This window comes from Charadrius vociferus, unplaced genomic scaffold (assembly GCF_000708025.1).
Source record: "Charadrius vociferus isolate BGI_N301 unplaced genomic scaffold, ASM70802v2 scaffold12, whole genome shotgun sequence".
NCBI lineage: Eukaryota > Metazoa > Chordata > Aves > Charadriiformes > Charadriidae > Charadrius > Charadrius vociferus.
The window spans coordinates 3,029,069-3,047,086 of record NW_009647422.1 but is presented as its reverse complement, the minus strand read 5'-3'; the positions used below and the strand labels follow the sequence as shown (position 1 = coordinate 3,047,086).

The 18,018-nt window shown below is 46.4% G+C and overlaps 1 protein-coding gene across 1 annotated transcript in view; it reads right to left on the bottom strand.

Moving 5' to 3' along the window:
* PTH1R (parathyroid hormone 1 receptor) overlaps window positions 1-18,018 on the bottom strand; it is a 126,764-nt gene that overhangs the window by 4,424 nt on the left and 104,322 nt on the right. The window contains 5 exon segments of the mRNA XM_009880511.1: window positions 718-812; window positions 4,370-4,436; window positions 6,712-6,772; window positions 12,763-12,916; window positions 15,675-15,861. Coding sequence (XP_009878813.1) covers window positions 718-812; window positions 4,370-4,436; window positions 6,712-6,772; window positions 12,763-12,916; window positions 15,675-15,861 — 564 coding nt within the window.

Here is an 18,018-nt window from a genome sequence, read left to right as displayed (position 1 = left end):
GAGAGTGAGATGGTAGCAATGAGCTCATGGTTTGCAGCCCGAATCCTTCTGCTCTCCCCCCTCTGCGTGTGTCATGCTGGTCAGTCCAACTCAGAAGATTATGAGAAGCCTCAGGAGCTCTCAAGCAGCCGAGGTGTCTCAGCAATCTGCTTTTTCTGTCCGGTTTTGACCATGTTACAAATATCCGAAATTATCAAGAGAGAAGAGCTGGCAGAACAAAGGAAAAACCAAACAAACAAGGAAGGGCCAGATTTCCAGCGAAGAGTCAGGAATCTTTTTTTCATTTCAGCAAATGCACTGAAACACCCGCTGAAGGGCAGATTGAACAAATAGTCCGAGTTTTACAAAGCACAGGAGGGAAATAAATAAATTGGTACAAGTTTTAGGGGCTTCAACAGCATAAACAGTGCTTTTATTTTTGCAGTCTTGGTTCATGGCCAGCACAGTCACTTCCAAGCTGTCTGGAGAGACTGAATTTCTCTCTTTAACCTATGAGGCAGGTCCCCCAGGTTGGATTTGGAAAGTTTAGAAGATGTTTAAACTGCCGTTTATTCATTCTGCATTATCAGACTTGGAAGATGGTGTTCTTTTCACCTTATTTTAGGTGTCTACAGTGTAGACACCCTGAACTAGTCACCCTCAGCTCCCTCTGTACTCAAGGAGGTGAAAAAGGGACTTTGACATCTCCCAAAAAAGTGGAGAGGGTGTGTGACTCACCTGTACTGTTGTCTTGAGTCACACCTCCCTGCATTCGTCTCTCGTAGCTTCGTTGCTAGGACTCTGATAATGTTGATAAAAAGAATAAAATTTACCTGGAAGAGGTGGGAAAAAAAAAAAAACAACAAAGAAAGAATAACTGTTAAAGAAGATCCAGGACACAATAGTGTTGTTAAGTCAATGGTTTCACCAAGATGAGTCACGGGGCTGTGGCACACAGTGACATGATTGTGCTGCGTACGAAGCTCCTCCTGGGAGAGTTTGTCCAGTGGAAGGGGTGAGCTCCACAGGAAAGACCCAGTGTTTGGTGGGATCTAGTCAGCTGTGTTTAACCTGGATGGTTGAGAGAGAGAAGGGAATGGCTTTCTCTGACAAAGTGTGGGCATCTCACATGGAAACACCTACACCTGAGCTAGTCAGCCCAGCAGACACCGGATAACTGGGTATGATATCAATATATAAGGCAGTGCATACCAGGCATTTTGAGGTATGGACCACAGTCAACTCTCAGTATTTTTCATATCATCACTTTTTAAAACTCCATACAGTGAAAGAGTCATTTTCATGGCCTCATAAAACTCTCAAACTTAGTTTGGGGTCCAGGGAGCAGAGTGTAATCAGGTTATATTTGCAGCCCACTAGAGATAAAGGCTATGAGAAGCATTAGTAGGATGCCTTTCCATATTTCCATGTGCAAAAGAGCAAGCAAGAACTGCACCATGAAGAAGATACAGAGTAGACCTACCTGGAGATGACAGATCAAGAATGCAGAAGGGCAATATAACTGTAAAACTTCTGGTGTATGTCTACCGCTAACTCTCCCTCTGGAGGAGTGTTTAATATGGACCAGATAAGGACAGTAAGGAAGCAATATCTACTTCCTATGCAGGGAGTCACATCTATGAATGCATCAACCAAGCTAATCTAGTCCTACAGGAACACGCCTGTGTAGACCCATGCAGCAAACGGTAGCGGCAACATCTCATGGCCACGCTGACACTTAACAGAGATGAAAAATGGGGAGATGTTTGAGGGATTCTCGGCTTTTTGGAGCTCTTCAGAGATTGGTTTCACTGGGGCTGGGATTACACCTGCTGCTGCCCCAGACAAACCCATTCTTGGGACCATGGTAAGGCCACAAGCAGAACCATTGTGTATCTGGCTGCACTGGGCAGATCCCTGTTTCTGGGCTAATGCTGATGCCTATGGGTTTCTCTGAAGGCTTTCAGCTCTTGTTTGACTTCTCAGATGCCAGTACAGCAACATTTCAAGGACACAAATTACCATACCACACACAGTCTCATAGTTTTATGCCAGAAGGGACCATTGTGAACCTCTAGTTTGATCTCCTGCAAAACACAGTCCGTAAGACCTCCTTGTATTCATTTTTGTTTGAGCTATAGCAGATCTGGGTTTCAGTGTTTCCATGACGGAGATCCTACCACAACCATTGGTAAGTCGTTCCAACGGTTAATTATCCTCACTGTTAAAACAAGTAGTTCCCTGAGCCGCTGAATGAACACGGCCTGGTTTGCTATGGCTTTGTCTTCTGTGGTTGGATTCCTTCTCCTTTAACGAGGTGCAAGTTCATTTTGAACAGCTCTCCTCTGTGTTAAAAAGGGGGTACGGTCGTACTACACCCTTTCCCTTGAAAGGGCATTAGTAGAATTTTTCTCCCATATCTATTTGACTGTTTTCATGAAGTTTGTGGGAATTTAACATCCATGCAACCCCATTCCTTTAGTTACATTTGGTTGGAATTTACTGACTGGCACAAAAGTTATAAGGGAGGGATGGATAGACCGACAGGCAGAGAAGCACACAGCCTGGGGGCATATAATTAATTTTCATTGGAAACCAATCCGAAAGGGAAAAAAAAAAAAAAAAAGGCAGGCTTTGTTTCTCGTATGAGTTTTTCTAGCTTCAAAGGCTCAAAAGTGGGATCTTGTTCTGCATTTGTCGGCTAAACTGAAGATGTCCAGCCTTATCACAGTCAGGAGGGAAACTCCTCTAACTTCCTGAAACATGTGCTAAGTTTTAAAAGAAATCCAGACAACTGAATAACATCAAAGCTAGCAGAAGAGTGGAGGGATTTTAAGCCCCTCAACCTCCAAATTCTCTGCAAGCACATCCAGAGAATGCATAACTTAGTCCAGCAACATATGACCAGCCAGTGCGGGAATTGAAAAAGCAGCCAAGTGAACAATATGAACCCACAGAAATTAAACAGAAACAACCCACAGAATATTTTTGCATGATAAATAGCTGCATTTGCAAATAGCCAGGGTACAAGCACAGCAGAGCCTCATGGAGAAACATTATTTTTACAAGGGTGAGCCTCAATTGAGCTCTTTCTCCTCTGCTAATTGGGCTTTAAATTAAATGCAATGGGGTTGCTGGCATTCATCTAGTTGAACTATCTGAACTTTCTTCTCCATCCTACTATTTCATTTCCAATGACCACGATGTGGGCTTGGTGACTCGTTTCTTCCAAGGTACAGGACTAATTGCTGGAGCCAGGTGGAGAATTTCCACCAAAAGGGTGAAGAAAAAAGCCCCCCAAGTCCAAAGCAGCTCACCTAATTGCCCATATGAGCGTATTCACCTCAGAAACTTTCCTGCTGTTTATATGAAGATGGTCTGATTTTCTTCTCACCCACGCTGATCATCTTCCAATGCCTCCTGATTTGTGAGTCAGAAGGAAGTATACAGACCTTGATGCAAAACCCTCCGAAGACTATGAAGAGATTCTCACTGACTCCACTCAGCTACTCGTGCATGAATGTAAAGGGGGACCAGGATGTGTGGGAGTGGACAAACTCTTTTGCAAGCACTCATCTAACCACCAGAAGACGGAGTTATGGAGAACAATAGAGAAAGACAGAGGGAGGAAAGAGGGTAATTAATGAAAACTGTGAAAGCAGGTTCTCTGGCTAATTACAGCCCTGCTCAAGGAAACACGTAACTACCCATCAAATTCCCCTTGTGCAAATAATCACATCTTATAATGACCTCTGCAGCTTGTGAGAGCTCAGTCCTGTGTCTGGATGATGTCACTTCTATCCTTTCTGTCCCCTCTGGCTCCTGGGTGGGGGCTGAAATAATCCTCCATCAGTGATTAACATCATGTCTGATCATAGCTGGGAAGGTTTAACTTTCACGCCCACCTTTGAGGTATCTCAAGCTTTTTTCAGTTCACAAAGACAAGTCTGAAACAATTTAATGACACTGAAGCATGCCTGGGGAAAAGATTTGGTCCAGCTACAGAACCCAAATTCCAATTCTTCCCACTGCAGGTGCCTGGTGAGAACATGTTATGATCCCTGGGGCTTTCCAGTATCACATGGGTTGGAAATATCGGCTTGAATGTTTGTTTTATTAATGATTTTAGGGTGTTACCAGTGTGTCATTTTTCTCTTGTAAGCAAAACTTGAAGTTGCTGATAAACCCCTCTGCCGTATGCAGCTATCGAACTTACAGGTGGGTCAAAATATAAGGCCCTGAGACTTGATACACAGACATTGTATGCTAATTAGGCAGGAGCTGTGTTAACAGGGTGATTAGAGTTGGGCAGCCTGACTCAACTCTTCCCACTGAGCCCACATGGACCAAAGGCACTGCCTCCCACCCCTTGCAATCAGCCAGTACTCACCACGATAGCTGCCAGGATGGGCACCTGAATAATCCATTTTAAATTGCCAGCACTCAAGTCCCAACACCTGAGAAGAGATTGACATCCCGTCAGGAAATCATTGGTTAAAAAGAGCAACAGACTCAAGTGTCTCCTTGGATAAATCCACCCTGGAAGGATGGGTTCCTCCAAAGCCTGGTGTGGAGGAAGGACCCTGCCTTCAGTCAGCATGGTTTCTCCTGCTGTTATGCTATTCAAAACCAAACCCACTATTAAACGCCGTTAAAGTTATGCTCTCCAAATGGTGGAACAGCTCTTTCCACTGTCACCAAGACTTGTCCCTTCTGGGCAGGAACCTACCCTTTTCCACTTCTTCACCTCCTTATCAGAAAAAAAACAACACGAAGAGTAATCCAGCTTTCATGAAAACAGGAGAGGCTGAAATGGCCTGATATTCCCCCTTGGAATAAACCTGCACAGGGTTTGTCTGAAGACATGGTGATGGGGTCAATACTGTGGGGTTCCACTTTCAGTTCCTGTGCTTCCTTCAGCCCTGCCCTCGCAGTGAGACCCAGCCATGCCCCACAAAAGTCTTTATCTCCTTTTCATCTTCAGCTCTTATCCAAATGAGGATTGGAAGGGCAAACTGTTGGTGGCGTGGATGTTGGGCTACAGGTCCTCTGTCTGCCAAGAAGGGGCTGAACACTATTTCCTCCCAGGCATTTCCAGCAGCCATTGAATAAGGTCACTCAGTGTTAATTACTCTGTTTGAATTCTCTCCAGCCACGGAGAGAGGAGTGCCACAAGCTTTTCTTTATCTGAGCCAGACAGCCCCCACATGGCAGCTGCAGTTTTCATTTCACAGGCCAAATGCTGCCCAGGCAGCTATTCAAGGAAAGCGAGAGGCAGGGGCAGAGAAACCACCAGTGCTGACTGTAAGGATCTACGAGGGTGAGCCTGTGCCAATGCAGATGCGTCACACTCCAGTAGCTGTACTACTCTGTCCTTCCAAGCCTGGAGCTGAAATTCCATACAGAGGAGGCCCCAGAGATGCTGGGAGGGCTGGAGCCCCTCTGCTGGGAGGACAGGCTGGGGGAGGTGGGGGGGTTAAGCATGGAGAAGGCCAAAAAGGGGAGACCTCAGAGCCCCTTCCAGTGCCTAAAGGGGCTCCAGGAGAGCTGGGGAGGGACTCTGGATCAGGGAAGGGAGCCATAGGATGAGGCGGAACGGTTTTACACTGACAGAGGGGAGATTGAGATGAGATGTGAGGAAGAAACTCTTGACTGTGAGGGTGGTGAGATGGTGGCCCAGGTTGCCCCGAGAAGCTGTGGCTGCCCCATCCCTGGAGGTGTTCAAGGCCAGGTTGGACGGGGCTTGGAGCAACCTGGGCTGGTGGGAGGTGTACCTTCCCATGACAAGGGGGGTGGAACTGGATGATCTTCAGATCCCTTTCAACCCAAACCGTTCTATAATTCTATGAAAGCTGTTCCCGCCCAGGCAAAGCCATTTGAATAGTTGCCTGGGGAAGCCCCACTTTTGCTGGTGGATTGTGGGCAGATGAAACCCATTGTGTGGTCAAGCCTGTGCATTACTGGGGGAAAATGGGATTGTCTGGGGGGTCTGAAGATTGGATACTGTGGATCCTTCATTCAGCATACTGTAAAAATATGAGGCTATGAGGGTGCATGTGAAGGACCAAAGAAGCAACTGATGCAGTACCTTGCTTCTGACAGTAGCCAAAGCTGATATTTAACGTGGGACAGGCAAGCCGATAGTGATATTTTTCTAGAATATTATTCCAACAATCTGCAGTTCAGGACGGCTTCCTGAGCCAGAACATTGCTGACTATTTGATACTTCTGGAGGAATTTATCTTCCATGAATTTGTAGAAATGCTTTTTAAACCTAAGGACGTGCTGGCATCCTAACCTCCTGCAGTGAGGATTTACAGCTTCACCACCTCATCAGCTCCAAACTGTCTCCTTTGACTGTGCTGAACCTGCTGTCTCCCAACTTCATTCCCATTCGCTCAGGATTTTAAAGATCCCTGTCCTGTCCCTGCCTAGCTCTGAGCAGTCCTCTTTAGCCCCATCTATAACAGCTACAAGTGTTCACGTTTATCAAATTCTGTAAAATGAAAGGAAAACTAGGAACGTTGCACCCACTTTACCCTTCTCTGCAACCACAACTGCCCCCCTCCCCCCCCTCCCCCAAGTTTGCTAACTTTGTAATATAAATCACTTCTGACTTTGCCTAGTTCCTTTTTTTTTTTCCTTTCGGTTCACCCACAAAGTCACCATTGCCAAAAGCCCCACAAAAGCACCACACGTGAAAGGGAGAATAGAAAATCCGATGCGACTTACTCTGTGTCGGCTAGAGTGGCTCTCACGCTGGCCCACGCTGTAACAAATACAGCAGGGAGTCCTGCAAAAAAAACACAGGTCAAACAGGGTGAGTAGGGGGTCTAGAGGTCTCGGTTACCATAAGCCCAGGTGGAGTGGGCTAGAGGAAGGCGGAAGAAATAGTTTTGAAATATTCAAGCATAATTGAGACTGGGAAAGCCTGATCTTGATCTCACATCTCTTCTGTAGTCCAAATGGTAAACCATACAGTGGCAGGGAGCATTTTCTGGAAGACAAATGTCATGGTCTGGACATGGCCAGCCTACCGAACTCTGCTGGCTTCCGAAACGGAGCATCTTGCTTTCCCAAGTCGCTGCCCAGGAGTGGTCCAGGCTTAAGCAACCTCCCGGTTTGTGCTTGGAAGATGCTCAAGTCAGGGCGTGAGATGGGTCATGGTCTTGGCAGGGAAAATCACCAAGTTCCTGTGCCTTTCCTCTACCACCATTTGATAGATACATAGCCCGTAGCGCTTGGACCTGGGTGACTGATATCTGCTCTGGCCAACTCATTCAACTTGAAGCAGAGAAGGCTTTCGTGCAGCACACCTTTCCCAAGGTATTTGCTCCCTCTTCCTGACGTTAAGGAAAGGTGGGTCTGGAGTCAGGCTCAGGCCGTTTCTCCCAGCACAGGGCTGGATGGATTAGAAGCTCTGTTAAGTGTGAGAGACTTGCTGCATGAAGCAGATAAATACTAGAATTTAGGGTAACGCTCACAAAATATTCTAGCTAAAGGTTCACTCCCAAATGAACCATCCTTATTTCAGCACTGCTACACTGGCCATCATCTTTTCCCCGTGAAACGTCAAAGAGTCACCAATATCCAAATGCAGTCTTCTATTTATTTTTTTAGGGTCCAGTTCTGCTTTATTTGTACAACTGAGTCCCCTACTGGCTTCCCTTAAAAGGCAGGATCAAATCCACAGTAGCTTCCACAAATTCAAGAAGAATAGCCCCTTTCAGGTGAAAAAAAAAATATTAAAAAATAAATAAAGGCGACATTTATCACCGATGACTGTAAATATGCTGTTCACAGTCTAAGCTCATTGGGGCTCGGCGTGCATAAGCACACGCTTAACTTTCAGCATGCACTTAAGTCTCATTAGGGTGCTTAAAGGCTTTCCTGACCACGGACGCTTTCCTGAGCTGGGGTGTGGAGCAGGGACGCCTGTCTCATGCCCACATGGACAACGGGGCCGTTATCTTGGTTGGAACCTTTAAATGCCATGGTAATATAAGAAAACATAAATAATTAAACACAGAGCCTCACTCAGGACCAGCACAGCAGCGCTGCCTACAAAGATACATTTATAAGGAATGCACCCTGCTTTACAATCCCCTGCGACGGCTGGCACTGGAAAGAAAATACTTAACCTATTGCACTGGGAACCCATTGGTGAAGGTGATGATTTACTCTAACAAGCGCCGCCTATTTCCTCCTCACTGTTAATCACCTATCTATGTAAAATACGTGCATGCTCCGGGCTACTGGCTGAGCTATCAAAGATTAAAATGCGTTTAATTTTGCGGATATCGTTGGTGATATTCCAGTTTATACCAACCGAGAACCTGGCTGCATTGCAAAGTTCAGATATCTGCTGCCTGCCTGCAAGACGGTGGATGTTCACCCACTATCGTGAAGGTCTAAGCTTGAAAGGTGGACCGCTGCAGAGGTTTAGAAGCATTTGACATGTACATGTTCCTCCCTAGCCTTTCCTGTACTTCAGAGAAGACACTGTTCCCATTCATACTAATCCCGTGCTGTGTTCAAGGTTGCTAGCAACAATAAAATATACAAGAGAAAATAATTAGACCTAAAAAAAATCCCTATGTGTGGATTTATTGTACCCTGTGCACTGCTGCCTCACTCTGCTCAAGCAAGCTTAGGAAAAAGATCTCTGACATCTTCTGCAAAACACACAAAGCAAATTCCTGGCATCAGTTTTATTGTTACATTTGCCTTTCTGCGTGTCTGACATTGTTCTCTTTTTGCAACGTGAACAATCGTAAATATTCTTAAATTTTCAGAAAGCGGTACGCATGCTCCTCCTCCCTTTCCTCCTTCTCATTTTTAAATTCTCTCTATATCAATGTAAGAAGGAGTGTTTGGGCCATCAGGTAATTTCTAGAGCTCAATCTTTTCCTCCCACTCTGCTAAGCTCATCTTGCAACGGGAAGAGTCAGAAGGCTCAGCTTCGCCTCCAGCAGCTCTTTTACTTTCAGAGGGTGATGACTGACTTTTTGGCGCCTACACTTCAAAGCCCTGGTCCGTGGTGCCCCCAGATTGACAATCCCTCCTGCTAAGCACTCACAGCGCCCATTGATGGGAGAAACCTTAACCCGAGAATCAGGACTGAGGTCCTCAAAGTTAGACATTCCAAAGACACCCACAAAATGGCAAGACACCCAAGAGGGTGCAGCTCTGTGAGCAGGAAAGTCATACGTGATTAAATGCATCTGGCCAACCCACCAGAGAAAGGGAAATGAGTCTCCAAAAAGCCTGTGATCTCCTGGGTGGCTTTGAGCTCGGACAGATGGATGCATGCATGTCCTCCCCCTCGCACGTATGTACCCCACGTGCATGACCGGTGTGACGCAGGACGAACCCCACCGGGTGGCGATGCTGTGAGTGACTTCTACAGAATCCACATTGTATGCGCTGTGCATTTCCAGTCCATACACACAGTGTGTACAATGCAGGTGCTATAAAGTCAGGTATCTCCCCATCAGCTGGAAAATGTGCAAACCTCAAACTGGGCAAAGTCTAGTGGCCACCCCAACCCCCTACTCTCTCCTTTAGCTCCTTTTCTTGTGTCTCCCAGCAGCTGGAAAAGGGGCTTTCACGCATATGTCAAAGTGGTGAGTAAGAGAGGCGGTTGCAAAGAAGATTGCTAGAAGAAAGCTTATGACTAAAGACCTTACTTAGGTCGGGAGAAATCTGGTCTTGGTCCCCTGCTCTTTGAAAACCTCTCTGAGGAACAATGCATGTGTTTTTTTCAGTCCCTCCGTGTCACAGTTTCTCAATATTAAATGAGGTTAATAATACCGTCTTATGCCTCTGATCCTGTTAGGTATGAATACTTTCAGGCAAGGATGATTTCTGCTTAGATAAACACGCAGGGCTCACCATCATGAGTTTTTGGACCTGAGCACCTCTAACAGTAACACGTCGATCTATTTGGCTTTTCCAGGTCTCCCCACAATCCTCAGTTGCACCATAGCTGAAAGCCAGTGCAGTCCAGCCGGGGGGAGGGAAAATTAACGTGATGTGAAGGAAAAATGCCAGTGGAATCAGCTTGGGTTTTCTAGCTATTGGTCATGCTTCTTAGACTTCCTTCATAAAACAGCTGCAGGGAACCTGAAGTCTGCTGGGGAATTTATTGTTGCCCATAATGTCATTATTTATTTATTTTTGTTGGGTGCTGGCAAGGAACAAGTTCCTTTCTGTCATCAGTGTCTCCCTTGCGAGAAAGGCGCTGCGGATTTTCACGGAGCTGTGCTCCCTTGTGCCAGTGAGGATGTGGATTGAAAAGACTGGACAGAAATCTTTGGGTCTGACATCAAAGAGTAGCTATACATTCTGGTTTCCTCAGTAGTCTGGAAATGAGATGTTGTAGGGTGATTTTTGCTCCCTATTCCCACCTTGGAAATTTCCAGGCAGGATAAATCCACTGCTGTTTATTGTTATGCAAGAAAGAAAAAAAAAAAAAAGAAAGAAAAATACCAGCTTTTGGGACAAACTTGTCTTTTCTGTACCTACGTGGAATGTCATAATTATTTATCGCTGATTCCCTGTCATTCACTGCTGTGGTATGGGCAGGATCCAGTGCCCGCTGCAGGGAACTGGAGTTTTTCCACTGACTCCAGTGGGTCTTGGATTGGGTTGCCCTTTCCAGTGCCCAAAAGCTATCAAAGCAATACGTCTGTGCGGGTGTGTGTGTGTACATTATCATGCTAATCAAAACAAAGCAAAAACAAATGCAACTGGAGGGATCCTATGTTCTCATTCCAGAGGAATTTAAATTGAGCAGCCTCAAACTCTTAGAAGCGCGTAGATGATTGGTGTTGTGACAGGTGTGACTTCAGCTTTGTGGTTGCTCTGATAAAATGATTATACTCTGGCAGTGGTTGGAAGAATTAATGAGAGGAACCCATGCCTGTTAGACTGTTTTCCTTTGGCTGCCTTACGAACAGCATCAAGTTGGTTTTTCTTGTTAAACATATGGCATTATTTTTCAGCTGCTTCCCCCTCTTCCAGAATTTGCTCTGGGGAATTGTTTCTTTAAGTCTGCTCTGAACAGTTTAATGCCATTTTCTGAGAACCAACTTTTACGTAGCTTGAAGGTTTGGAAGAGGGTGGGTTTTGGGTTTCGTTTTTTGTACATTTATTTTAAAAAAGAAGTGACATCTAAAGTCCTCTCTGTCTCACAGCAGCTGAGGTGAGAAATGCCCTGTCCCCAAAGTATCATAGAATCATAGAATGGTTTAGGTTGGAAAGGACTTTGAAGATCATTGATTTCCAACCCCACTGCCGTGGGCAGGGACACCTCCCACTAGACCAGGTTGCCCAAGGCCACGTGCAGCCTGGCCTTGAACACCTCCAGGGATGGGGCCTCAACAACCTCTCTGGGCAACTTGTTCCAGTGCCTTACAACCCTCTCTGTATTTATTTATTTTCCCCAAAACCTGCCAGCTGGCTGGGACTAGACTTTGTCTGAGAGATGGATGCCCACTTTGGGACTCATATTTACACCTCCTGTCTTTAGCGTGTGGCAGCACTAGCACCAGCTGAACACGAGGTTAGCAAGGAGCTTGGGGATCCTTTCTCCTCCATAATCATAGTGGGGAAGGAGGAAGGCTGGAAAGAGTCCTGCGGGGTGGACTGCCCTGGGCTCGTGAATCCCTTGCCTGCTCTCATGAAGCACACAAAACCCCACAATCCTCCAAAAAACTCAGATCTGCACTATCTGGCTTGCTCAGAGCTCCACTGTTAGAGACACCAGAAGAAACCACGTGCTGGATTGGGGATGGTGTGGTGCACACATTAATCTCATCCTAAAATGCAGTCAGGATGTGGTCAGGTGCATTTTGGACCTGGAAACTGGGAAGTGGTCCTGGGCCATACAGTTCAGAGGTAACCATAGGCACCTCTGAACAGGTTTTTACTGCTGTAAGCTCCATTGTAGACCTACACTCCATTATTCTTATTTATGTCCTTGAGGATCATCTAATACGTTTCCTGTTCTACCTTACAGTCCGCATGCTTCAAACAACTGCGAGCAGTTGTTTTATTGTCCTCAGCCTACCAGCACCTCATAACTCCTCGCAAGCCAAAGCTAATGCCAGAAGTGAACAGAAAGCACATTCTCATCTGAAACGTGTGTGCCCACAACATCTTCCAGTAACGAGCACCTTCCCTGCACCCACATCCCATCCCTTTCTCTTTACTCCAGGAAAAGATGCCCAAGTTAAAAGAGAAGGGGAGAAAAAAAAAAAAAGTTTTCCCCCCACATTGCAGGTTTCTACTGGTGCTCCAACACTCATGAAACCTCAGGAGCTTTTTCAAGTGACTGAGATCTGAGGTAGGAAATCAGAGCTTGGGTCTGCCATAAGGAGCAGACGCTCGCAGCCACATGCAACATTCTGCCTCTCCAGCCCAACGCCTGTTTCTCAGCAGGAGGCACTTGGCAGAGACGGGGATAACTCAGAGGGTGTATTAAATCAGCTGTCACATGCACACATCTGCTGCCCTGGAAGGATGGTGAGATGTGCCGTCTGTCCAAGCCTGGGCTGATCCTTCCAGAGATCCTGGAAGTGCCACAGTGTAAGTACCACAATTTAGAAATGATGAAGGTTTCACAAGAGAGTTAACCTGTCCTTGCAAGAGTCACTGTGTCTCTGATGCTCACCCTGTGTCTGTCCCCTCTCCTATATCTATGTGTATGCACTATCTGCTTCAAAGACTATCTCCAACAGGCTTCTTACCAGTCAGCCGTAAAGAGCAGCCATGACTTACCCCAGCCAAATAATGTGAATCCCCAAAGATACTTCTTCTCTGAGAAAAATGCCATGAAGATGAGGCTGTGGAGATAGAGCCCTTCCACCAGAATCCAGTAGTAATTGGTTGCCAGGAAGTAGAGGAAGAAGGTAACCGCTACTTTACAGCCCACCTGCAATGACCACAGAAAGGCAGGGTTATGTGAGGAGCGTGGTTTGAAATTCTTGTTCAACATAAAGCCATAATTTGCCATAATGGGCCACAAAACAAGACAGAAGAAGGAAAAAAAAATAATCAGAAAATTCTGTTGCAGGGCTTTTACAAGAAAAATCAGTGCAAGAACAGAAGAGACGAACAACTGAGAAGAAAGCTTCCCCTCAGCCTGACATTGTGTCCCCTGGTGACTTGGGAGGAGGACAGGGCATGTGTGGAAAGATAATGACCTAATCCTATACTTTCCCAACCCAAGTGATGAGGGGCTCACAGTCTTTCTAGGGCAGCTGTGTTTCTCCTTTTCCCTGTATCTCTTGTCCATGTTAGAGGACAAAGGGCTGTGGCCAACTCGCCTCGGTCTGGGTGACCTGCTGCAAGTCACATCACTTGGAATGATGATTTCTCCCCTCAGCTCGTGGAGAGATATGGGCACCATGCTGAGGGTGAGTCACTCCATCCTGTCATGGATGTCCAAGACAAGGTCCTCCAGGGCTGCCTGTCTTTCCTCAATGAGTGTGAAGACACCCTCAGTGGCTGCTGTAGGCTTTGGCGACTGCTCCTCCAAGAGCAAACAGAAGCTGGAGGATTTCACCCACAATGCCAAGGTGGAATGTGGAAATGCTGGGACTCGGGGTAGTTCCATTTCACAGGAAACCTGTGACTCCCAAACACATCCCACAGCAGCAGGACATCTCCATGCTGCCCCTTACTTTGAGGGGAATACAAGAGACTTGCAGAAGATGTCAATAATATGTACCTTGTAAATAAAAAGTGATTTTTTTTTTCTTTTATTCTGGCACAGCTCTTACGCTAATCCTTAGCCAATCAAAATGAATAGGCACATATTATATACATATATATGTGTATATATACGTATATATGTAAAATATGGACATCTTTACACCCATTTTCTTTTACAGACAAAGTAAGTGAACGTAGAAGGAAGATTAATTAAAAAAATCCCCATCCAGGTTTAATAACAGTTTTTATATTTTCAAAAAATCATCATCTACCCCCACACAGGGAGCATCAGGCAATAATTGCAAAGCTCCCACTTCACTTAGAAACAAAAGAAACACATGAATTTTCGCCTTCATCACTCATTTGCCTTCCAATTCAGCAAAATGGAAAATGCTATTAAATCGTTAATATTCAAAGAATGCAATATATTATCCCAATTATTCCTTATAATGAGTCCAGCCCAAGGAGAATCAGAAGACAATGCAGTAAAACACTTTGTGTTCTTTGCAAAAAAAGAGGAGTGTTTTGAAGCGTGCTGAGTGCTCCAGCCGGAGACTTACCAAACTAATGAAATGGATCTCTGAAATGGAAAGGAAACATGATAACAAATTTCCATTTGGGGGCATTTGGACGCACAGTGGGACACTTCATATATGCTGATTTTATGCGGGGGTGTTGGTGGCTAGGTCCCTGGTAGTAGCACAAGCTGTGAAAGACTTGAGAAGCCGAATGAATACAGAGGCAGAACGTTTGTTGCCACATTGCGAGAGCCACTCCACTAGGACGTTTGAGGTAGCTCAGATTTTTTGTGTTGCATTGAATGCACCCCTTGATCGTAGATACTAAAATCTACCTCCTCTGCCTCTGCAGCATCCAACAATTCATGGACGATGAGCTATCATACTGTGGGAAATCTGTGATGAGGCTGATGACAGGGAGAGCAGACTGCTTCAGAAGGTGGGGACAATTTTGAAAACTGAGGATGGGCTTCATCCCTCCCAAGCACATGGACAATGCAGATGTTGCCATCTGGGCTTGTTATACAGTAAGAAGAAATACGTACTTCTGGAGTCTGTTTACCTGCCCTCACTTCAATTTTTATTTTATGATATGGTATGTCATACCCTTGACTCGACTGGCTGTGTTGACCATACAGACTCAGCTGACCATAGATGGAACCTGAGGTGACTAGGCTGAATGAAGGTGACTCCCTTGTAGACATCTGCTTTTTGCAGATGAACCCTACCCTTTCTTATGATAGGGCATAATCCCTCCATTGTCCCTTCTAAAATGTCTTTTTTTTCTCAGATATGGGAGCGATAAATCCCAACAGGAGCAACCACCTATGGTTTCCCTCCAAATTACAGTCAGGTGAGATGTCTACTGTGGACCTTCCTCCTCGGAAGCTACCTCTGCTTTGGCTCTCGTGTCAGGGTTGAGAACCTCTCAAGATTTCGTTGAACTATGTTTTTGCTACACCTGGGCTGTCAGTTTGAAGGCACAGATGTTACAGCACAGTGGTGCCTCCATGAGTCATACAGAAAGGAGCTCCAAGTGGAAAATCAGCCAGTTGCACATTGTGGTGGGAGAAGTACACACCGTGAAATGCAAGTACTAATGTGCCTTGCACTGGGAGGAGTTTCCAGAGCTATACACTTTAGGGGGCATCAGGGGAATGATGAAAATAGTAGTTGTAGTTGGGAACCTTTGGAACTTACATCAACCAAAGGTAAAGTCAACTTAACCTTTGATGGCCATGGGGAACAGTTCTTCCTTAGCTCTGGGCCTGGGCAGTCCCTCTGGGCTAATGGATTGAGAGGGAGTGGGAAGGGATGGGAAGAGGCTGTGGAGGGTGAGGAAAAGGGGGAGCTAGTGTCCCTCAGTAGGGTGGAAAATCCCTCTGAAATAGGCGAGGTGTTGAACAGAGAGTACAGAGGCACAATGCCTGGAGAACCGTCTGCTCTGGTGATACTCACAAACTGTGACTTGTCCGCTGGAGGTGCTTCAGTAATGGATTTCAAGTCTTCCTCTGAGATCCGTTCCATCTCTTCCAAAGCTGACCCAGAGTACAAGACTGCGTCCTTCACGAAGATGCTCACGGCTCTCAGCATGAAGGAGACAAATAGGTGCATGTGGATGTAGTTTCTAGTGCAGTGCAAACGTCTGGAGGAGGAGACAGAGAAGGATTGGAGTAGTTTAGCCCATCTGTTGGACAGACGCAGGGTCACCTCTGCTTCAGAAGAGCCCCAGCTCCTCTCATGAGCACTGTGCCACCATGGGGAAGCAGTGCTAATGTCACTGCTGTCCTGCACTCATGGTTCACCCATGGGGTTGGTAAATGAATTAGTAACTACTCCATGGGGCTGGTAAATGGATTAATACCTACTCCATGGGGTTGGTTGCAGTACACTGCTGCTGACTTCACGTTAGGACAATGCTGTTCCTCTGCTCATTTAAACTCCTCAATTTCTGACTGGGAAACCTTGCAAAGAAATAGGGGTGCATTTTGCCAGTGTGGGGCATGGGTAGTGAGCGCGCCTGCAGCAGGCAGTGTGGGCAGTGAGCCTACATCTGGAGGATGGTGGGTGTGCAGTGCACATGCAGCTGGAGGTGGGTATGCGATACACAGTCCATGCTCAGTATGTGCACACCTGGAGCTCAGTGTGCGCGCAGTGTGTGTGCAGTACACGCGTGAGGAGTTTCATAGAATCACACAATGGTTTGGGTTGCAAGAGACCTTAAAGATCATCTCTTTCCTCCCCCCTGCCATGGGAAGGGACACCTCCCACCAGCCCAGGTTGCTCCAAGCCCCGTCCAACCTGGCCTTGAACACCTCCAGGGATGGGGCAGCCACAGTTTCTCGGGGCAACCTGCCCCAGGGGATCACCACCCTCACAGCCAAGAAGTTCTTCCTAATATCTCATCTCAATTTCCCCTCTATCAGTTCAAAACTGTTCCCCCTCTTCCCATGGCTCCCCTCCCTGATCCAGCATCCCTCCCCAGCTCTCCTGGAGCCCCTTCAGGCACTGGAAGGGGCTCTGAGGTCTCCCCTTTTTGGCCTTCTCTTCTCCAGGCTGAACCCCCCCAACTCTCCCAGCCTGTCCTCCCAGCAGAGGGACTCCAGCCCTCCCAGCATCTCCGTGGTCTCCTGTGCCAACAGAGAGTTGCATGTGCAGGACACTGCGTCTGCAGTGCACATACATCTGGAAGCAGCGAGATGTGCCTTCAGTAAGAAGCCCATGAGCAGTGTCTGCCCACCCGGTGAACACCAGGATGAATGCAGTGGGTGCGCAGCAGCCTACATGGCGGGGGGGATGTGCAGTGAGTGTGCATCAGACATGCAGTCGTTTTCCAAGGTGTACAGTCAGAGGGCAGGATACGTGCACAGTGCTCGCCGGTTCTAAAGAGTGTGTCCTGTGCGTGTCCCTTTCGCTGTTAAATCCATCCCGCCAACAAATCTACCCCTCTCAGAGTCAAACCCGCCATTTGAAGACTTCACATTTATCTGCATTTTGTGCAGAGGAAATGGACTGCAATGGCTACAGAACTAGTGGCCACTAAAAACTTTGCAGAGGTTCTGGTAAACTGCTAATCTTTGTGCCCACTCCGAATTTAGTAGCACTGTAGTAACTGTAGTATGCTGGGCTGTTTTCTCTGCCATTAGAGACGCTATCCTTTGCTTGGTCATGTTGCTCCACCTCAGCAATGGCAGCAATGACCCCACAAATGCTGATTGTAAAGCGCTTTAAGGTCCTTTTTTGGGGGAAAAGCTGTATGGTAAGAAGTGAACGGGTTAGATCCATATCTACAAGGTGTGTTTTAGAAACAACGATGATGCCTTTGGGGAGAAGCAGCAACTAACTGACCTGTTGGAGTCCCCTTCTGTCCCCTGTAGCTCTGTTGCCTGGCTAGCCGTGCATGAATTTATGAATGGATTTATACTCTCTTAAATCCCCAGCTCCAACAATCGAAATAAAAAATAAAAACTGTGCTTTTTTCTCCTTTGGAGGAGATTGTGATAGTAATAACAGTCCTTTCCTGTGCTATTATAATACAAATTATGCCAAGTGGAACTGCTGAGGTGTAAATTAAGACGGGCTTTGATCCCTGCATTTGAAATATAGTCAGTGAGTCTCTGGATTATGTGTTATCTGGAATAAAATCTGGCTTGGTTTTTGCTGCTGCTTCAATCCTTGGGACAAAGACATTCTAGCACAGTCACCCATGTAGTCTGAGCTGTAAGTGAAGTGCTTTGACTACATCAAGAAAGAGAGAGCACATCTCCTGAAACTAGAACTCTTGCATAGATGGACATTAAAT